A 23766-nucleotide genomic window follows, 5' to 3' on the forward strand; every position below is an offset into this window, starting at 1 on the left:
GTAATTGGAGTCTTTAACCAAACCAGGGACAATGATATAATAAAAGCTTGCTACCAAAATTTCAAAAATATCCATTTGCCTTAAGAAGGCATATCCAAAGGGCTTTTCTTCATGAGAACATGTAAAAAGTGTTAGTGGATGATAAAGAAAGCATAATTGTGCCATAAATTACTGCCATCACACCACCATCTGAACAGCCTTGCCCCTCACCTTCTGTCTCTATCCCTCTTCCCTCATAGACTGTAAGCTCTTGTGGGCAGGGCCCTCTATTGCACAGTGCCAGTCAGTCATTGTTAATATTGTAATTATTTTGTACACTGTATGCAAACCCTCAAATGTAAAGCATCATGGAATTAATGGTGCTATATAGATAATAATAATAATAGTTAATATTGACATGGAAGAGACATCCAACATATGCAAGTCTTATATAGAACAGCTAGTTAAAATCTATCCATAAACCTGAAGTTTCAGAGTTAATGTATCACAACTGAAGTTTAAAAAAAATGCTTCCAGCATTACCTGCACTATCACTGAATCCATAAATATATGGATCTATTAGACATTAGTTACACACCAGTCCCTGTCCCCAATGGGGCTCACAATCTAGGGACAATTTCATTCATACATTCACAGTATTTGGTCAGTATTTTCCATCAGTATTTTAAAACCTAATCCCAGAGAAAAAATATCATGGAAAGATTTGTCTTCTGAATCCACTCTGTGATTTGTCTGGCAAAAACTGACGCCAAATACCAACCAAAGTACTGTTGTGTGAAAGTGTCCTTTGTATGTTTTTTGAACTGTTTATTCGAACACATTTTTATTAATAAAAGAGATGGGCATTTGGCATTAGCGTTTTCCCTGTATCATATATCAAGGGATTTATAATTTAAGGGTTTAATAGATCATTTTTTGTTTCTAAAGGACCTGATATAGTTTCTATAATAAGATCTGCAGCATGTGAAAGGTTTTCTTAGTCATTTACATGATAATAATAAATGATTACTCAAGATTAAAAAAAATTAAGCCTAGTAAAATGTAAATATAGCGTTGCTATAATAAGACAGAGTAAAGAGAGTTTATTTCAATAATCCTTTGCATTCTTAGCTCATATAAAAGCATATAACCTTCCATGAAAAGCTCTGTGTTTTACATTCAGTATGATGAAATCATTTTATGCTGTATTGAATATCCATCCTCTGACAGCAAGAATCTAACTCCTGCCAGTGAGATTCATTGTGTGGGGAGCAACCAATCACTGACTGTGATGGCAAAATCATAGCCCAACTTGGAGTATAAAAGTACACCTAAGAAATACATGATTTAACTTTGCAGATTTTTTTTTTTATTTTGCTGAATTGATTTTCTAAGGACCTTGTTTTTGTTTTTTTCAGTTTTTTTTTTTTAAATCTCGCTCTTTCTATATATACTTATTAACTATACATACAGAAGAATAATAAAATAACATTTGGTTTAAAGGAAACATGTTAAAGGCACGTGCTTGTAGTTCTATCTACTTCTGTATTCTGGTAGTACTTACTCCAGTGGATCTGAGCAGCATCAATCAAGCAACAGAAAAGGACACCATTTGTAGTTCTTGTAACTGGAGGCAGAACAGCAAATCTTCAAGAATAGAAGCTATAAAAATACAGATACTAAGCAAACTGCGACTGGAGCAAGCACCTAATATCAGTAAGGATGCAATAAAACATCTTTTGCCTAAAGCTCCACCATTAGAAGAGCTTATTGATCAGTATGATGTCCAAAGTGATGACAGCAGTGAAGGATCTTTGGAAGAAGATGATTATCATGCCACCACTGAGACCATTATCACCATGCCCACAGAGCGTAAGTAAAGAATGCCAGTAACTCTTACAAGAAAATGTTCAGTTCTTTCATTCATTAGACCAGGGAAATGCTGTCTTTTCTGTAATGTATACACATCTTTCCTAATACTTCACAGTGTTAAGAAAGCAATACATTTTTGTGGATTGTATTACATATGTGCAACATGCTCTAAATGCCCATGTGAAATCACTGAAATCACATGGGAAAATGTTTAGTAGTCAGAGGATGTGATACACAAGCAGCAGACTATTTCTAGTTACAGGAGTTGGAGCAGCTGGCTCTTTTAGGAGAAAAGACTATCTTGTACCGTTATCCTCCTATAAGTTGTTGGTATTACAGGCTTCCAAGCCTTCTAATGACACATTTCCAGACTTAGATTAATGACATTTATTTTCAAGTACAGCCTGAATTCTGTTTAGCTTGTGAAATTAATGTGTTAGTATTCATGGATTGTGTTATGAATGCAAATAGACTACTGGAAATACCACAATAGCATTTATTTCAGATGGGTGCTCAATACACTATATTGTACAATGATTCACCATAGATAGCACTAAATGACAGCTCCTCTTGGCCTAATGCCAGTAAAAATAAAATTATTTTAAATGGAAATATACTAAAGTGACAGTTCTGTATATATATATATATATATATATATATATATATATGTAAATTTGTTAAAAAGAAAATGCCTTCTTAAAGAAATAATCTGTTTCTTCAGAAAACAGGCAATGGTGGAAAAAAAACATCATTTAATAATTGTAGGTAAAAATAATTTTCCCTACATGTTTGGGGGGAAATTGGACACCTAATGTAATGTTTATTTTGACATAGATCACGTAGAATATTTTGATAGAAAATATTAACTATGCTATTCAATGATCACTGTCACTGTATTTAGTCACACTGCTGATATATAGTGGTGTGTGTGGTGCTCATTGCTCGGATATGTATTGTTAAATATTAGCTGTAGTACTTAAAGGGGTATTCCCACGAACAAAGTAACATTTAGATTTGTTGACAATTAAAAGTTATACATTTTTGAAATTATAAATAATAGAAAATGAAAGTTTTAATAATTTATTGCCTTGATTGATTGCTAATGGAGCATGAATACAGGAACTATACTCTGAAACCCTCAGACGATTTCCTTATTGTGGCCTGGTTAGCTTCTTGCATATCATGGTTGGGTTTCTGACAAGTGCCAGACCATAGAATGTTCCTGCATTCATGACCATACCCATTGGTAACCGACCTTATCCTTATCGACCATATCCATTGGCAAACCACCTTGGTTAGAGAAAATCTTTAAAACCAGGCAAAATTTCTAATTATATTTGCAATGTGTGTAACTTTTAATTGTTTAAAAATGTAAATATAGTTATGTTCATGGGAAAACTCCTTTCAGTGTAAACATTGTTTGTCCTATAAAACCGACAATGATTCACAACACTGCTGGTCTCTATGTGCAGTGACTACACAAGAAAATGTCCTGATGTAGGAGCCCATAGTGTCAATGGATTCTATCGGCCAGATGTAAGCAGTTTGTGCTGTATACCTTGGAGTGTCTTTTTTAGTTGTATTGAAAAGCAAAATTAGTATCAGATCAATAGTGAATCAATTTGTATGTTCAATGTCTACACATACTGTACTGAAGCTAATATAAGAGCCTAAAATGAGCTGTAACACTTATTTTGCAGTATTTTTAGATAGCATCCATGAACACTGCATGTATGTATGACCACTGTATGTATGTATGACCACTGAAAGTATGTATGACCAGTGTATGTATGTATGTATGGCCGGTGTATGTATGTATGTATGACCACTGTATGTATGTGTGTATGACCACTGCATGTATCTATGATCACTGTATGCATGAATGACCACTGTATGTATCTATGACCACTGTATGTATGTATGTATGTATGTATGACCTCTGTATGTATGTATGACCTCTGTATGCATGAATGACCACTGAATGTATGTATGACCACTGTATGCATGAATGACCACTGTATGTATCTATGACCACTGAATGTATGTATGACCACTGTATGTATCTATGACCACTGAATGTATGTATGGCCACTGTATATATGTATGACCACTGTATGTATCTATGACCACTGAATGTATGTATGACCACTGTATGTATCTATGACCACTGAATGTATGTATGGGCACTGTATATATGTATGACCACTGTATATATGTATGACCACTGTATGTATCTATGAGCACTGAATGTATGTATGGCCACTGTATTTTAGAATGCCCTGTTTACAATGCAATGCGGATTCCAAGTGCAGTATACATGACTTAATGGAAAAATTAACAGAGTGACCTGTTACTTTCTGGCACTCTATTATGTATTTGCCCATTCATATAACCCTTTTTGTCCTATTTTCAACTGTAGACTTTTCTATCCAACAATTTTCATGGTTTACTTCATATGACATATTTTTAGAAATTGCTTTAATATACTAATGTTTTTAAGATACCTTGTAGAACGGGGCAGCAGCCTTACACAATCCAACTGTCAAACTACATGTCCCAGCATGCTGCATTCACTTCTGTGAGAGTTTCAAGAACAGCAGACCAAGTATAGCGAGTATGCATGCTGGGAGTTGTAGCTTCACAATAGCTTGGGTGCAGAAGTTTGCTAACCCTAAACGTTTATCCAGGCCCTCCTACTCGTTATAATTTCAGTAGCATTCCCACTGTTATATACCTGTACTATAAAAAAAAAACACTAAAAAAAAGATACAGTATGTATTTGGAATGGCTTTTGCTATTGTCTTAATTTCCCATCATATTTTCTGTACTTGTGTTTTAACTTGTCCATTGTATAAAGCAGCAAAGGAAAGTCATGAATGAAGTTGCAAAATGTTGCTTACAAATTCATGTAAAATACATTTTTTTATATAATTCGATAAAAAATATATTTATCAAAGGCTTTTTCATAACATACTAACAAATTTGGGGTCATTTTACTTCTATGTATATACTATGTATATACAATTATACTTCTGTGTTAAAATAATGTCCGCAAAAATGACATACGGATCCTTTTTCCATTGGGGGATGGGTCTCAAAACGATTCACTTTCTGATCCAGTTTAGCCCAGCCATCATTTAATGGGCCCTATTGAATTGCACTGGAGCAGATGGGAAAGAGATTATGCCACATATAGCAATTAGTTTCTTATCCATTTCTAATTCATTTTCAACAGAAAGATATGGAAACAGTCTGTAGTATATTTAGGGCATTTATAAACCTTTGTAAGATAAACTTAAAGTAAAATACTTTCTTACAGTGTAACTTTAGCACTGAAATACTGTTTCTACTATACAAGAAGTAAAAGCATCCTGTCTTATTCGGGATAGCTAAAGTTGTCCTACAGCCTATGTTGACATGTCTTTGTGTGTTATATTGGTGGCATACTGTATGAAAACAGACATGATCAACTCAGGTGCTGTAGATATGTGACAGCTTCTAATTCCCCATTCACATGACCTGTGAGCTTGGCCCGTCTGTTGGCCAGATTTACCAGCTTGAACATTATTCTGGGAGAGATCCTTCTATCATTCTAGTTATCTATGCTGCTCGGAGTTACTGCCTCCAGCGACATACTGTTCCATACTAACTAAAGTACAGGACAGTATGTCAGTGGGATACTGTAATGCCAGGACTCTCTCTCCCTGCATATTATTCAGACCAGTAGATCCGGCCAACACATGGGTTAAACTCAGTTGTGTGAATGTGGGTTAACTCTGCAATATTATGACTTTATAGTATAAGTGTGAAATGTGTGAAGCTGAAAATCTGCACTGAACTCGGTGCTGCTTTTATTTGCAACATGTGGATGATCTGTATGTGTTTCAGGAAAAGAAGCGTGATTTGAACTTATTATTTAAAAAAATATAAAAGTGAAACTTTTTTTAGGCTGAGGCCCCACATTGCAGAAACACAGTTTTTTGTTGTTGCAGATTTTGCTGTTTTTTGGGGTTTTTTTTTAGCAAAAGCCAAGAATGGCTAAAAAGGAAATGGGGAATATATAAGAAGTTATTCTTCTTCTTCCTTATTGCTCAATCCACTCCTGGCTTTGGCTCAAAAAATCACAGCAAAATCTGCAACAAAAAAAAGCTGCGTTTCCGCAACGTGGGGCTTTAGCCTCAAACTTTTTTTTTAGCCCCCCCCTAGTTGGATTGCTTGTACCATAGACTGAAATACAACTGTATTGCAATCTAAGAGAAAATCACTGTATCGCTATTGAAGCTTGCCAGAGGTAAGGTTCAGCAGTTACAGTATATTCCTATGACAGGCCTGCAAACCTTCCTGACTGTTATAGAAAAAAGATGGCTTCTGAGATCCTACAACAACCAAATGAATCTCAAAGCAAGCAGAGGGATGGGGATGGCACATGAGAAAGGGGGGGGGGGGTCAAAAGAGAAATCAGAGGCCATAGCACTTCTTAATGCCCACAATCGGAGGGAGCAATGAACCATTATAGTACACCGTCTACTCAGCAGCTGAGCACATGCCATGAAACTATGGAATGCCCTACCCCAAGAAATGGTAATAGCAAATACCATATCAGCATTTTAACCCCTTCCCATCATTCACCATTATAGTACACCACTCACTCAGCAGCTGAGCACGTGCCATAAATGCTGAATACTGAGTTGCTGAGTGGGTGGTGTACTGTAATGCTGATATGGTATTTATTACCATTTCTTGGGGTAGGGAATTCCATAGTTTCATTACTCTAAATGTATAGAACCCTTTGCTATATACATTAGTAGCCAAAATGGTGGAAATGTTTTGAAAAAAGTAGATTTTTTATGTCTAATGACTCATAACAGCAGTGTTTTTGTAATAATACCATAAATCAATGTAGACTCATTCAAGTAGAGTGTTCAAAGTTGCAGCTAAATAAAGAAGCACAAATATTGATATGAACCAGATTTACTTGGCAGGAAAGTGATGGTCATCACATTGGTTACTTTTCGTTATTTTCCTCTGTGTGGTGGGCTTGTAGAACTTAGTAAAATGAAAAAGTGAGAAGGGCTAATCGGTCCCATAGGAAGCTATGTAAAATAGTAATTTTACATGAACTGCACTTCTAATGATATAGGAAGAAAAATCAGAGAGAACCTCACCAATAGAGGCTACCAACTGGTCTTTTGTCTGGCATGGTATTCCAATTGCTACAAGCCGAATGCCTGAAGTTTCTTCCATCTGAGGAGTCTAAGGCTGGGTTCACATAGGGATTTTTGGACCAGATTTTGACACGGAAGCCACCTCAGAATCTGGTCTAGAAAACGGCTAGCCATGACTGGATACCGGTGCAGTGCATTCCGCTCTGGATTAGGCCCAAATGAATGGGCCTAGTCGATAAGGAGGTGTCGCGCCATGGAATCCACAGCAAGAAAGGGCAGGTCGGTATTTTTTCCACAAGTGGCACAAAATCGCTAGCGGAGAAATAAGTGAATGGCTCCCATTGAAGTCAATGTGAGGCATTTTTTTTGACCAGATTCTGAGGCGGATTCTGTGTCAAAATCTGGTCCAAGAATCCCTGGGTGAACCCAGCCTTACAACTGCTTCTTCCATTGACACAACTCAAAGGGAGGACAGCTACGTGTGTCTTTTTTATGTGATTGACTGTAAATGCCAAGAAATCTTTTCCAAAATCAACTTTTACATTTCAACAGGATTCAATGTTATGTTGCTGCTGTGTGTAAAAAGTAATATCAAGATAATCTTACTCTAGGTTCATACCTGTGCTCGGTTTCTGTTCTTTGGGTCTGCTTGGAGACCCAAAAAACAGAAGCCCTAACTGCTTAAAAAGCAGTTACCCAGGAAACTCATGGACCCCATTGACTATAATGGGGTCCACCAAGTTTACGTCCGGTTTCCGCCTAAAAAATATAGAAAGAAATGTCCTGCTCGGATTTTTCAAGCGGATTTTGGAGATGGACTCTCCAAACGTAGAGCAACATTGAGCTTATTAAAGAGATTTGTATGAAAGAATAAACCACAGAAGCAATAAAACAATAGTGACTTCATATTATGACACCTCAAGAACTAAGAAAAAAGCCATGGGTAGGGGTTGGAAGGCCAACATTAATGCTAAAGTACTAAGTACTACCTGACATGGCGAGAAGTTTGGAATACTTGGGTTTTATACAGGTTTTATTTTTTTTGTCTAAAATTTGTTGGCTACCAATATCGCTACATCAGAATGCCCTCCTTCACAGTACAAAGTCCATAGAAGTATACCGTTAGGGGCGTTCCTCACCGCCGAGTTGTGACACTGATCTGTGAGCCCAGCTACTCTGACAGCGCAGTGTTAATCATAGCTGAAACTAGCAGAGGAATAGCTAGGGCCATATTTCAGAGATGGCTGCCCACATGATTAAAAATAAAAACTGCTTAGAAAAATGTGATATATTTCACAACCTGGCTTTAATAAATGTTTTTGTCAACACTGTCTTAAGCAGGGCTCACAATCTAAATTCCCTATTAGTACGTCTTTGGAATGCTCAGAGGAAACATTGGGAGAACATACAAACTCCTTGTAGATGTTGTCCTTTACTGGATTCGAACCCAGGATTCCAGGGCTGCAAAGCATCAGTGATAACTTTTCTTATTATGATTCCTGTTAGGTGCAGTGTTGTAATGAAAATTATGCGTGGATCTAAATTGCCATAATATTTACACAGACAACTAGTAGTCCTGAAGATAAAAAATAAGAAGATATCGCACAAAGTCTGCGACAAAACTACACCTTAGGAACGGTTCACATCTGTGTTCGGGCCATTCTGTTCCCTTCTCCGCTGCAAGCAGCATTTTTCTCTCCACATTTTTTGTGCGGAAACTACACGGACTGATTATAGTCTATGGGGTCCGCGAGTTTCCTTAGGTAACCACTTTTTTATACAGATTAGATTTCCATTCGGGGGTCCCCAAGTGGACTCCCTGAATGGAAACCCCATGTGCAGATGTGAGCCGGGCCTTACAGAAAAGTCCATCTTGTCAACACAATCTCTCTTTGTACCTGTGAAGTTATATTAAGATATAAGAAAAATGTTATAAGTTTAATGCACAGCACTATGCAAGACTTTTATGCTTTCAAAAATAAAAGTGTTAATAGTTTATTTTTGTCTGTAAACAAATTTAAGTGAATGAGCAAAAGCGAAATCTAAATCAAATCAGTATTGGGTGCGATCACCCTTTTTGAGGAAAAATCCTAAAAGTGATGATGAGGTTTCTACAGAGCCCTGATCTCAACATCATCGAGTCTGCCTGAGATTACATGAACAGACAGAATAAACTGAGCCAGCCTACATAAACAGAAGATCTGTGCTTAGTACTCAAAGATATTCGGAACATTCTGCTGTATTCCTATAACAAATTGTGTTCAGGTGTACATAGAAGGATTGATGCTTGTTTTGAATTAACACTTCTCTTTTTGAAAGCATTCTTAGTTTGCAGCATACTATTGTATTTTAATGGCCAATGTTAATTTTTTTTTTTTTCAAATACGTCTCTTTTACTTGCATATGCATACTTTTTTGAATCTATATTGTGTACGTATATAAACCTGTAATGTAAGAACAAGGGAGCTGATATATTACTGGTAATAACTACATGCTTTTATACTATAGTGGATGGGTTTTGGTGAACATTTGTTTCTTTCGTGTTTTACAGCTGATTTTTTGACACATGAAAAGCAAAAATGCTGCTACTTCAAGTTCAGTTCTATCATTCAATACAATAAAATAGCAAAGGCTCAGCTATGGCTATATTTGAAACCTGTCCAAAAACGTACAACAGTTTTTCTACAGACCTTCAGGTTACCCAGATATTTGAATGATAATATACGGTCTACCGGAATCAGACCACTAAAGCTTGAAATGAACCCTGGGCCTGGAATTTGGAAAAGCATTGATGTGAAAACTGCTCTTCAAAATTGGCTTAAGCAACTTGAATCCAATATTGGCATTGAAATCAAAGCTACTGATGAAAATGGAAGAGATATCCCAGTTGGGCATCGTGGTTCTAATGAAGATGGGCTGGTAGGTTAAAGTGAAATAAAATTTGTGTAATGTATGGAAACCAGAATATATAATAGTATAATTTTAACATAGAAGTAGATAAAGCCAAACAGATAAGCATAGGGCCTTGTTCAGGTTCATGTGCTATGAAATGATCCCTCTAAAAAGTGCCCTTAATTGCAGACAAAGTGAAAAAGATCACTCAAGCAATGGGCGGTAGAGCTGGTTAGGTTGGTTATCTAGAGCAGAGACCAAAGCCCCAGCAGGAAAATAAATGCCCCTATTGCCCTTTTCATTTAATTTGCATAAGAATAAAATGCTGATTTGCTATGAAAATTAAACTGCAATGCAGAAATGAAATGTGTAGAAGCTGCCTTACAAGGTACTGTCCTTAGTTTGATACAGATTTTCCTGCCGACAGACTCCCTTGAACCCACAATTATCAATTGCACCGATTCATTGCACATGTATACATAGTAGTCCATTCTTCATTATGTGTTTGTTCACAATAAAATATTACTTGATAACACAATAATCTAGCACAAAAGTTGTACTCCTAGGTAATCAGACATTGCCCCTAACAATACTGTTGTATCGGCAAAACAGATCAGAGGGGCAACCTATTTGATTTTTAATTGGTGAATATAATACAACCACAGAGTACATAGCTACACTACTGCATTGGTGAAAACTGCAGTCATACCAATGGGATTCAGTAAGTGTGGCATATAGACATTTCTGAAGATGTAGATATTCTTCTTTTTGCAGTAGCGTATATTCACTTGACAGCATAGTAATGTTCTAATATGCATGACGAAGAATGCACTACTACGAACAGACATATAATGAATCAGCATAATAAGTCATTTCATTTGTGTATCTATAATTGTCTACTTAATAAAAGTTAACTTTTAATGAGTATTAGGATGGAATAGAGTAAATGTTTTTGCCTTGGCAAAGTTGTGTGGAGTAATTGAATAATTCACCTAGTGCAGGGGTAGGGAACCTTCGGCTCTCCAGCTGCTGTGAAACTACAACTCCCAACATGCTCCATTCACTTCCATGGGAGTTCCAAGAACAGCAGAGCAGGTATGCATGCTGGGAGTTGTAGTTTTGCAACAGCTGGAGAGCCGTACGTTCCCTACCCCTGACCTAGTGCCTAATAGGCAGTAGTTGAAAATGGAACGTATCCCAAAGAAGGAGAAGGATAAAAGAAAGCTAAAATTATGGTGGTCTTTACATTTACGAAATAGCAAGGCCCATGATGTAAAACAGTGGTAAAACATCGAAGAATTTCAGAGAGTTATTTTACATGTTATACAACACAATATATATTTATACATTTTATTTATAAGTGTATTGTAATGTATATTGTAATGTATGTGTGACCTAATCAAGCATGATTTCTATGTAGTTTTTTTTTTACAACATATATATATAGATATAGCTATAGATATATATATAAAATAATTTTGATGGTGTATACTATTTTTAACAATTTTTTTTTTTTTGCCATCAGAATCCATTCATAGAAGTGAAGGTTATGGACACTCCAAAAAGATCCCGGAGAGATTTTGGCCTAGACTGTGATGAGCACTCTACAGAGTCTCGGTGCTGTCGATATCCCCTGACTGTAGATTTTGAAGCATTTGGATGGGACTGGATTATTGCACCGAAAAGATATAAAGCTAATTACTGCTCTGGGGAATGTGGAGTTGTGTTTTTGCAAAAATATCCTCATACTCATCTGGTCCAGCAAGCAAACCCTAGGGGTTCTGCAGGCCCCTGCTGTACGCCAACAAAAATGTCCCCAATCAACATGTTGTATTTCAATGAAAATGAGCAAATTATCTATGGGAAAATTCCTGCAATGGTGGTAGATCGATGTGGTTGTTCATGAGTATTTTATTGATCTATTACATGAAGGGGCCTATTTTATATTTGTTAAAATTCCATAATTTTTTAAGCAATTTGTAAATTAAGTCAGGGACAGTAAAGGATTCAGACTATAGGTGGGGGTGGGGGGAGTCTTTACCCCATCATAATTATACCTTTCTGAATCCATTGACTAAAATCATCTCAATTATATATATATCAGCAGTGATATACTGTATGATAGTACTGTAACATAGTGACCATATAATAGTACCAGCCATATTAATGTATTTTCATCTATAGTACTCATACTAGTGGCTGTTAGGATAATATGGGCAATCAAACTGTTTGAGACATTATATTCACATCATTGTATCAGCAATGGTGTCCATACAGTTTATCCAGATAGTGCTCTGCATTTAGTGTGAAACAGAAGATTACATGTGGAGCATGAGCTGGGGGGTGGAATCCACCCATATACAATATAATACCCCATATGTGCTCACACACAGTATAATATTCTCCTTAACACCGTTTTGTGTTCCCTTGATGTCCCGACACATTATATTGCCCCCTCAGTGGACTTGAATAATATAATATTCCAGTTCAGCCCTCATACAGTATCATTCCCCCAGTTTCCATACACTGTAATGCCCCTAGTCCCCATGCATAATTCCCTATCCTCCACTCAGTACGTGGCCTTGGGAGTTAGCAAAGAGTTTGCCCTCAGCACTCACCACTATGAAAACTCCCTGTTCTTTCTCTTCTCATGGCATTAGCACATACTACATAACAGCAATGCCTGACACAGAAAAGAAGCAAGGCAACCTAAGCGTACCGAGAAGCATACTCAACACTCATCCCCTAGACCCCGCCATTAACCAATGTGCCACCACTCTCCTGATAATCATCATTTAGCAGAATGACGGCTGCCAACGTCAGCAAGAGAGCGGTTTTAACCATGAAAATACCCCCTTGTGTATTTGCTCATGATTTCTTCTGCTAGATATCAGAGATCATTGGAAAAATAGCATTCCACTTTATTTAGCAGTCTGTGATAAATCTCTTCTATCTGTAAATGTGTGGTGAATTACAAGACAACACAGTTATTCAAAATTAAGGCCCCATGCACACTAGTCCCATCCATGGAAAACAGTCTGTGTGTGAGCTGTATGTCCCAGACGGAACTTGGCAGTGTGCATAGGACTCATTGCATCATAACCAGTTGTATGACCTTCTGAGCAGTCAGCTGGTACAGTAGCGATCAAATTCTGGTAGGAAACGTGCACTACCGATCCATCTTTGGTCAGAGCAATCTATGGTTCATTGGATGCTAATGTCATATGGAGGACTCTCTATAGATTACAAAATATAAAATACAAAAATGTACAAAATATAAAAATAAAATTCATTCTCACATACATAGACTGTTGCTAACAATGTTTTCAGAATGATAAATGACTTGCCTTGCAGAGATACATTTTTTTCTATTAGTATACTTTCTACGAGTTTTGTTCACATAATATTATGCCTATATGTCACAACTTATGTTTGGTGAAAAGCCCTGTAGTTGTAATTGTTGGTCATTGGCCACAATATTAAAAGAATATTTTATGCAGTACCCCTGTATAGCAAAGCACACTCTGCTTCACATCCCATAGAGTAAAATAAAGGTAGGCTGGTGAATTCCACCCCATCTTAGGCCAAAGGGACGCCTCCATTGAATACATGATGAATGTGTTCATGCACAATAGTGTGATGTGAACACTGTACATGGAGTTGTTTTATGCTTTCTAGACACATAGTTGTACTACTCCAAGGCCTGTGTACATAGCCTAAAATATATAACTCTTGAATTTAAATTTTTTTAAAAAATCCATAGAGATAGCCTTTGTTTTCTTTAATTTACCTCTGTCTTTACATTAAATAATGACCTGGTTTTAGCAAGTTTTGTTAATTCGGACTGGACTGTTGTTATTCTCAGTGGTTTTAGGTGCACTTTTTCTTATCTCAGATAACCCCTTTAAGGCTAAGGCCCCACGAGACGATCCACAGCACTAAAGCGCTGCGGGAAAGCCACAGCTGGAACACTTTAAATAGAAATTTCAAAGAGTTTTCCTCCGCCGAATTACTGTTACAATTATACCTATGGAAAAAGCCACCGGCGTTTCCATAGATATAATTGACATGTTGCGATTTCCCAAACCGTGCCATTTTTGGAAATTGCAGTGTGTTCGCGCTGTGGATTTTACTGCAAAGTGGGCATGGGATTCGCATGAATCCCATCCACTTTGCTGTTGCTGTATAACACCGCAATTTTTCCTGCAGTGTTTCCGTGGGGCCCCAGCCTAAAGGAGATTATGATAAAATGTGATGTGTGCACATGCCACCTATCCTAAGGAATGTGACTAGAGATGAGTGAACGGCGTTCGATCAAATTGGTATTCGATCGAATATCAGGCTGTTCGAGGTATTCGATTCCAATCGAATACCATGCGGAAAACGCAGTAAAAATTTGTATCCCATCCCACCTTTCCTGGTGCTTTTTTGCACCAATAACTGTGCAGGGCAGGTGGGATAGGAAGTAGGAAAACGTAGGCATAAAAAAAAATCGGAAAAAGTAATTGGCTGACTAAATCAGGTGACCTCCACTTTATATGAATAGTGTTTTTCAGATTTGGTTCCTATGAGACTGTGAACTAGACAGGGATAGATGTACTGGCAGGGTTAGCTAGGAATTAGCTTTACTTAGGTAGGAATCTTACTCAAACAGCTCTTTGGGGCTCTATATACCTTCCTTGCTAGCCCGAGATACATGCAAGAGTACGGTCAATGCATTTCTATGGGAAAAAGTCAGCTCCCATTGTGCGCTGAACTCTGCTATATACCTGAGATGTACACTTGGACCCCATAGACTATAATTGGGCCCACCAGTTTCCGCTGAAAAAGGAGGAGAGAAAAGTCCTCTTTGTAGGATTTTTTCTCTCCAACAATTTTAAGTGGAATTCAGGATGGAGTCTTGTACAGAGACTGAAATGTTAGGGTTAGTTCACATGGGGAGCGTAATGGTGGATTTTGGCACCGAGAGTGATGTGGGGAGCCACGTCACTCTCAAGCCAAAATCCGCCTGCCACGACAGTCGCTGCGAGTAGGCTCAAATGAATGGGCCGACTCCGGAGGTTGCTGCCGCGAGGCTGCGCCACCGAGGTTGCCAGAGGTTGCTGGAAGTTGTTGGAGGTTGAGTCGCGGGTTCCACCTGAAGAAAGGGCAGTTTCTTCTGCTGGCATCTTTTTTCTGCTAGCGGTAACATGACGCTAGCGAAAAAAAGAACGCTAGCGGTCTCCATAGATCACCATTGTGAGGGGGGCGGATTATGATGTGTGAACTAGCCCTTGGCGTCAACTTAGTGTAAAAGCCAAGATGGTGATCAGAAAATAACGAGAATCTGGATGAAAGGATAGGAGTGCAATATACATGAAAAAAAAAGCCTGGAATATGACAGACAATCTGACAATGGGTGCATGGATAGAAAAAAGTGTCTTTTTCAGTGGAGTTGGATATTTGGCAAACTGCAAATATTAAAAGTAGCTAAAACTTCCCTTATCGTGGTTTCCGTCATGAAGAAGCCATCCTTCTTGGTAACAAATTCCATATCCTATTTGTTCTGTAGGTAGAAATTTCTAGATGAAAAAGTTAAAAACGAAGGAGAAAATTGGTGAATATAGAGTGAGCTGAACAGATAGTTGGTAGTGCACCTAAGATCTCACATGCAAGATGACATTTGTGTTTAAGAGATGTATATTTATGTTGTCAGCCTTAGGCCTGGTTCACATCTGCGTTTGGTATTCCATTCGGGGAGTCCGCTTGGGAACCCCCGAACGGAATACCAAATGTATTGACAAGCGGTGAGCTTATGAAAGCCCATGGACCCCACGGACACCACACAGAACATGCCGACAGAAAAGTAGTTCATGAACTACTTTCTTCTCTGCATGATTCGTGCGGACACCGCATGGAAAGCACACGGACCCCATTATAGTCTATGGGGTCCATGTGCTTTCATAAGCTCACCGCTTGTCAATGCGTTCAGTATTCCGTTCGGGGATCCCCAAGCAAACTCCCTAAATGGAATACTGAACGCAGATGTGAACCAGGCCTTACAGGGAATTTAAATCTTATTTGTAAAGATTTAGCAAAATTCAGTAATGCTTCCTTGGCAAAATATGCAAAAAAGAAAATCTGTGTCTCTACTGACATCTATAAGTGACTGTCACATAAAATGAAGTCCAATAACTTGAAAGTCTTTCTAACATATACCTTAAGGCTAAGGCCCCACATGGTGTCTCGCAGCAAAAAAGGGCTGTGGGAAGAAACATGGCAGCATTGCATCATGGTTCTTGCCACAGCGCTTTAGATAGAAAGTTCGTATAGGTTTCCTCTGTGGACTTTCTGTTGCAATTATACTTATGGGGAAACCGCTGGCGTATAATTGACATACTTTTCCCCTTTCCCCTTCCCTCGATACTAGTATAATTGACATGTTGCAATTTCCAAAACCGTGATTTTTTACCACGAAGTGGGCATGGGATTCACTAGAATCTCATCCACTTTGATCTGACTGTAAAATACATAGATTTTTTTGCGCTGTTTCCACCTTGGGCAAATTACAGTGTTTACGCCACAAGGAGCCTAAACATGGAGACTATTAAGCAATGTATAGAGAATAGAAATAAAACCAGATATAAAAATGGCAAACGTACAATGTTACTGATCTCACACTGCAAAACTCATCTTATTGTTTGCTTACTTTTGTAAATAAAATAAGTAATGCTACAATAGTATTATTGTATTGTATTTGCAATTTCAATTCAATCTTGTATCTTGGATGTACAGTATTTTGGCACATTTTCATGCCTGTTATCACAAGTATAACATGAAACAATCAGTGACAGTGGAAAGCATTTTGGGGTTGATTTATCTTGGGACCATTTTTAATTCTTCTTTCTGACAAATTGATCAAAATGTTTCATTCTGCCTCATAAATTTGATGTAATTCTCTAGGGGTAGGGCACCAGAGTTCAATAGATATTTTTGGTATATTTTAAACTAAGTCAGAAATATAATGTACTTCCAAATATATATATATATATATATATATATATATATATATATATATATATATATATATATATTAGCTGAGCATAGAAGCGCCATCTAAACCACTCCCACATCGCAAGTCACTTTTGTAAAAAGGCACACTAATGTAAAGATGTAGCAAACTGCACCTATAACAAACACAGCATAAACACAATTGCATTTTTTTTCCCTGCAGAGTTTTTCATTTGATTTTTTGCAGCATTTTTTCTCTGTGGATTTTCTACCCTTATTAAATATGTAGGAAAAATGCTTGTGTTTCCGCAGGTAACATTGACATGCTATGTTTTTTTTTCTGCAATGTATGGATGGTATTACCCAGAATCTCATTTGCATTATACCATGTGGGGCCAGTAAATGGGATGTTATACTGTGGATGGGAATGTAAAGGGAGTGTTAGACCATGTTCTACAAATGTCTAACATATCTATACTTATCTAAAAGTTGCCTACCCACTTTACAGCTGTTTTTTTAAGCTGCTATGACAGACTGTTTTTCTTTCAAAAATTTTTATAAATATCCCTCACTGTGTTGGAGTCTTCACAATCTTTATATTGCAAGGGCTGATAGGTGGGAGGGAACGTGAAGCAATAATTCACATGTAGCTTGTTAAAAACCCACAATACAGGGTTATGTGTGCAGTAATTGTGCAGTATCCCAGAGGAGACTACTAAACACTTGCTGTGATATGCCATTTGCATTTACTGTGTTAAGTGTTACTTGTACATAATTTTGTATTTATTTTTTTTTATATGTAACCAGGGGAGTAGTTATAGAGGGTGCAGCAGTAGTAGTTGAGTTCAGGCTATGGAACTCATTGGATATTTGAAGGTCCCTCTGCCATCTAAAAAAAACTAGCACTATTTTGAAGATACTAGTGCTATTTGTGGAGAGAGTCAGGGGTTGTCCACAAGGCTTTAGAGAAGAGACCCTGTTGTACCATAGGACTGACAGGGCCATCCAGAGTGCATACAGAGCAGACAGAGAGAAGTTAGAGAACCAGAATTTACTGGCACAACAAGCAACAGCAAGCTCTGTCACATTATTTGTTTATTGAGCACAACCCCCCATTAGGATATTGTTTTTAAGATTACTGAAGACAGAATCATCGTTTTTCTGGCACATTTGCAGTTTCTGTGTATTTAATGAGAAAAAAAAACACTTTGTAAACAGATGAAACTGCTGTAGATTATTGATAATGAAGGGGTTAACTGTAGAGATGAGCGAACACTAAAATGTTCGAGGTTCGAAATTCGATTCGAACAGCCGCTCACTGTTCGAGTGTTCGAATGGGTTTCGAACCCCATTATAGTCTATGGGGAACATAAACTCGTTAAGGGGGAAACCCAAATTCGTGTCTGGAGGGTCACCAAGTCCACTATGACACCCCAGGAAATGATACCAACACCCTGGAATGACACTGGGACAGCAGGGGAAGCATGTCTGGGGGCATAAAAGTCACTTTATTTCATGGAAATCCCTGTCAGTTTGCGATTTTCGCAAGCTAACTTTTCCCCATAGAAATGCATTGGCCAGTGCTGATTGGCCAGAGTACGGAACTCGACCAATCAGCGCTGGCTCTGCTGGAGGAGGCGGAGTCTAAGATAGCTCCACACCAGTCTCCATTCAGGTCCGACCTTAGACTCCGCCTCCTCCGGCAGAGCCAGCGCTGATTGGCCGAAGGCTGGCCAATGCATTCCTATGCGAATGCAGACTTAGCAGTGCTGAGTCAGTTTTGCTCAACTACACATCTGATGCACACTCGGCACTGCTACATCAGATGTAGCAATCTGATGTAGCAGAGCCGAGGGTGCACTAGAACCCCTGTGCAAACTCAGTTCACGCTAATAGAATGCATTGGCCAGCGCTTATTGGCCAATGCATTCTATTAGCCCGATGAAGTAGAGCTGAATGTGTGTGCTAAGCACACACATTCAGCACTGCTTCATCAAGCCAATACAATGCATTAGCCAGTGCTGATTGGCCAGAGTACGGAATTCGGCCAATCAGCGCTGGCCAATGCATTCTATTAGCCCGATGAAGTAGAGCTGAATGTGTGTGCTAAGCACACACATTCAGCACTGCTTCATCAAGCCAATACAATGCATTAGCCAGTGCTGATTGGCCAGAGTACGGAATTCGGCCAATCAGCGCTGGCTCTGCTGGAGGAGGCGGAGTCTAAGATCGCTCCACACCAGTCTCCATTCAGGTCCGACCTTAGACTCCGCCTCCTCCGGCAGAGCCAGCGCTGATTGGCCGAAGGCTGGCCAATGCATTCCTATGCGAATGCAGACTTAGCAGTGCTGAGTCAGTTTTGCTCAACTACACATCTGATGCACACTCGGCACTGCTACATCAGATGTAGCAATCTGATGTAGCAGAGCCGAGGGTGCACTAGAACCCCTGTGCAAACTCAGTTCACGCTAATAGAATGCATTGGCCAGCGCTGATTGGCCAATGCATTCTATTAGCCCGATGAAGTAGAGCTGAATGTGTGTGCTAAGCACACACATTCAGCACTGCTTCATCAAGCCAATACAATGCATTAGCCAGTGCTGATTGGCCAGAGTACGGAATTCGGCCAATCAGCGCTGGCCAATGCATTCTATTAGCCCGATGAAGTAGAGCTGAATGTGTGTGCTAAGCACACACATTCAGCACTGCTTCATCAAGCCAATACAATGCATTAGCCAGTGCTGATTGGCCAGAGTACGGAATTCGGCCAATCAGCGCTGGCTCTGCTGGAGGAGGCGGAGTCTAAGGTCGGACCTGAATGGAGACTGGTGTGGAGCGATCTTAGACTCCGCCTCCTCCAGCAGAGCCAGCGCTGATTGGCCGAATTCCGTACTCTGGCCAATCAGCACTGGCTAATGCATTGTATTGGCGTGATGAAGCAGTGCTGAATGTGTGTGCTTAGCACACACATTCAGCTCTACTTCATCGGGCTAATAGAATGCATTGGCCAGCGCTGATTGGCCGAATTCCGTACTCTGGCCAATCAGTGCTGGCCAATGCATTCTATTAGCTTGATGAAGCAGAGTGTGCACAAGGGTTCAAGCGCACCCTCGGCTCTGATGTAGCAGAGCCGAGGCTGCACAAGGGTTCAAGCGCACCCTCGGCTCTGATGTAGGAGAGCCGAGGGTGCACTTGAACCCTTGTGCAGCCTCGGCTCTGCTACATCAGAGCCGAGGGTGCGCTTGAACCCTTGTGCACACTCTGCTTCATCAAGCTAATAGAATGCATTGGCCAGCGCTGATTGGCCAATGTATTCTATTAGCCTGATGAAGTAGAGCTGAATGTGTGTGCTAAGCACACACATTCAGCTCTACTTCATCGGGCTAATAGAATGCATTGGCCAGCGCTGATTGGCCAGAGTACGGAACTCGACCAATCAGCGCTGGCTCTGCTGGAGGAGGCGGAGTCTAAGATCGCTCCACACCAGTCTCCATTCAGGTCCGACCTTAGACTCCGCCTCCTCCAGCAGAGCCAGCGCTGATTGGCCGAATTCCGTACTCTGGCCAATCAGCACTGGCTAATGCATTGTATTGGCGTGATGAAGCAGTGCTGAATGTGTGTGCTTAGCACACACATTCAGCTCTACTTCATCGGGCTAATAGAATGCATTGGCCAATCAGCGCTGGCCAATGCATTCTATTAGCGTGAACTGAGTTTGCACAGGGGTTCTAGTGCACCCTCGGCTCTGCTACATCAGATTGCTACATCTGATGTAGCAGTGCCGAGTGTGCATCAGATGTGTAGTTGAGCAAAACTGACTCAGCACTGCTAAGTCTCTGCATTCGCATAGGAATGCATTGGCCAGCCTTCGGCCAATCAGCGCTGGCTCTGCCGGAGGAGGCGGAGTCTAAGGTCGGACCTGAATGGAGACTGGTGTGGAGCGATCTTAGACTCCGCCTCCTCCAGCAGAGCCAGCGCTGATTGGTCGAGTTCCGTACTCTGGCCAATCAGCGCTGGCCAATGCATTCTATTAGCCCGATGAAGTAGAGCTGAATGTGTGTGCTTAGCACACACATTCAGCTCTACTTCATCAGGCTAATAGAATACATTGGCCAATCAGCGCTGGCCAATGCATTCTATTAGCTTGATGAAGCAGAGTGTGCACAAGGGTTCAAGCGCACCCTCGGCTCTGATGTAGCAGAGCTGAGGGTGCACAAGGGTTCAAGTGCACCCTCGGCTCTCCTACATCAGAGCCGAGGGTGCGCTTGAACCCTTGTGCAGCCTCGGCTCTGCTACATCAGAGCCGAGGGTGCGCTTGAACCCTTGTGCACACTCTGCTTCATCAAGCTAATAGAATGCATTGGCCAGCACTGATTGGCCAGAGTACGGAATTCGGCCAATCAGCGCTGGCCAATGCATCCCTATGGGAAAAAGTTTATCTCACAAAAATCACAATTACACACCCGATAGAGCCCCAAAAAGTTATTTTTAATAACATTCCCCCCTAAATAAAGGTTATCCCTAGCTATCCCTGCCTGTACAGCTATCCCTGTCTCATAGTCACAAAGTTCACATTCTCATATGACCCGGATTTGAAATCCACTATTCGTCTAAAATGGAGGTCACCTGATTTCGGCAGCCAATGACTTTTTCCAATTTTTTTCAATGCCCCCAGTGTCGTAGTTCCTGTCCCACCTCCCCTGCGTTGTTATTGGTGCAAAAAAGGCGCCAGGGAAGGTGGGAGGGGAATCGAATTTTGGCGCACTTTACCACGTGGTGTTCGATTCGATTCGAACATGGCGAACACCCTGATATCCGATCGAACATGTGTTCGATAGAACACTGTTCGCTCATCTCTAGTTAACTGTATTTACAAGTGCAGACTGCTGCTATCAGACTCACAACAGCAGCACCGATATTCTCCCTTGTTCCATCTGATTTCTACCACTGATTTGCATGTACTTGACTAAACTCTCCTATTCCAAATTCCAAAGATTCCAAAGATTCTCTAGCACTGTATCATGCAGTGAGATTAATCACAGATCCATCACTACATGCACCATCACTACAAATCCTTTATGTTCATGATTATAGCACTGTGTATATGACATCAGCACTGGAAGGTGTCCATCCACAACTGACTATTGGTTGAGAGGCTGTCAGCTGAACATCACAGTGACTCACAAGGCACAAGTCTCTTCTGTACTTTTCCTGTGCAATATGCAGTGGGTACGGAAAGTATTCAGACCCCTTTAAATTTTTCACTCTTTGTTTAATTGCAGCCATTTCCTAAAATCAAAAAAGTTTATTTTATTTCTCCTTAATGTATACTCAGCACCTCATCTTGATGGACCCCCCCCCCCCCGAAATGTAGATATTTTTGCAAATTTATTACAAAAAGAAAAACTGAAATATCACATGGTCATAAGTATTCAGACCCTTTGCGCAGTATTGAGTAGAAGCACCCTTCTGAGCTAGTACAGCCTTGAGTCTTCTTGGGAATGATGCAACAGTTTTTCACATCTGGATTTGGGGATCCTTTGCCATTCTTCCTTGCAGATCCTCTCCAGTTCCGTCAGGTTGGAAGGTGAATGTTGGTGGACAGCCATTTTCAGGTCTCTCCAGATATGCTCAATTAGGTTTAGTTCAGGGCTCTGGCTGGACCAGTCAAGAATGGTCACAGTTGTTCTGAAGCCACTCCTTTGTTCTTAGGGTCATTGTCTTGTTGGAAAGTGAACCTTCGGCCCAGTCTGAGGTCCAGAGCAAAGACGTTTTCCTCAAGGATATCTCTGTACTTGGCCACACTTATCTTTCCTTCAATTGCAACCAGTCCTCCTGTCCCTGCAACTGAAAAACACCCCATAGCATGATTCTGCTACCACCATGTTTCATTGTTGGGATTGTATTGGGCAGATGATGAGCAGTGCCTGGTTTTCTCCACATTTCTCTGCTTAGAATTAACGTCAAAAAGTTCAATCCACCTCTCACCAGACCAGAGAATCTTATTTCTTATAGTCTGGGAGTCCTTCATGTGTTTTTTCCCAAAAATATATACATTTCTGGGGTGGGGGGTTCTGTCAAGATAAGGTGCTGAGTGTACATTAATGAGAAATCAAATGAACTTTTTTGATTTTAGAAAATGGCTGCAATGAAACACAGAGTGAAAAATTTAAAGGGGTCTAGATACTTTCCATACACACTGTATGTGTAAAAGTCTAAAAGTAAAAAAAAAAAAAAAACAGGTTAAAAAATCTTTTGTTGCAAAATCTGCAACAAAAAAATGCTGCGTTTCTCCAGTAGTGCCAAGTATACCATCACCATTACATGTGGGACATAAAAAAGAAATAGAGGAGGAAAGAAGGAAAGAGAATGATATAATAGTTGTTGCTTTCCTCCTTTGAATACTGTTAAGTTGATACCCAAATTCCAAACCAAAAACAAGTATCAGTAAGGTATAGCAAACTAACTAATGTTACAGTAACATTAACACACTGGTAGCTCGGCTCAGGGTGAAAATGACTCCTGAATAGCTATGCACTGACTATTTGCTTGAGCCTGTGCCAAGTGTCATATGATTTAAAGGACGACTATTGACTGACAATTCAAATTGACAAGTTGTCACACAGGTGCCTTTCTACTGATGCCCTGAAAAGGATCGGTTCTGCAGTCAAATCAAAAATGTCTCACTCATCCCTGGTAAGAAAATTGAAAAAAATATTTTGTATCTTACAAAACTTGGGATACAAGACAGTGTTTGATGCAGGAGTACGTCTAAAATAAAAGTTGTCTTTGTTGCCAATAGCAGCCATTTGTAGCCCATCTTTAATTTGTAAGAGTGCTATAGACAACAGGCAGCTTTCTTTTAGGT

At 39.7% G+C, this 23766-nt stretch overlaps 1 protein-coding gene across 1 annotated transcript; it reads left to right on the top strand.

Moving 5' to 3' along the window:
* The first annotated feature begins 1486 nt into the window (after positions 1 to 1486).
* Positions 1487 to 13271, top strand: MSTN (myostatin). The gene is made up of 3 exons (XM_075286104.1): positions 1487 to 1851; positions 9568 to 9935; positions 11434 to 13271. The coding sequence occupies exons 1-3, from the start codon at positions 1488 to 1490 to the stop codon at positions 11812 to 11814; spliced, it is 1113 nt and encodes a 370-aa protein (XP_075142205.1). The 5' UTR covers position 1487; the 3' UTR covers positions 11815 to 13271.
* Positions 13272 to 23766: the final 10495 nt, after the last annotated feature.

Source organism: Leptodactylus fuscus, chromosome 8 (genome assembly GCF_031893055.1).
Source record: "Leptodactylus fuscus isolate aLepFus1 chromosome 8, aLepFus1.hap2, whole genome shotgun sequence".
In the NCBI taxonomy this organism is placed as follows: Eukaryota; Metazoa; Chordata; class Amphibia; order Anura; family Leptodactylidae; genus Leptodactylus; species Leptodactylus fuscus.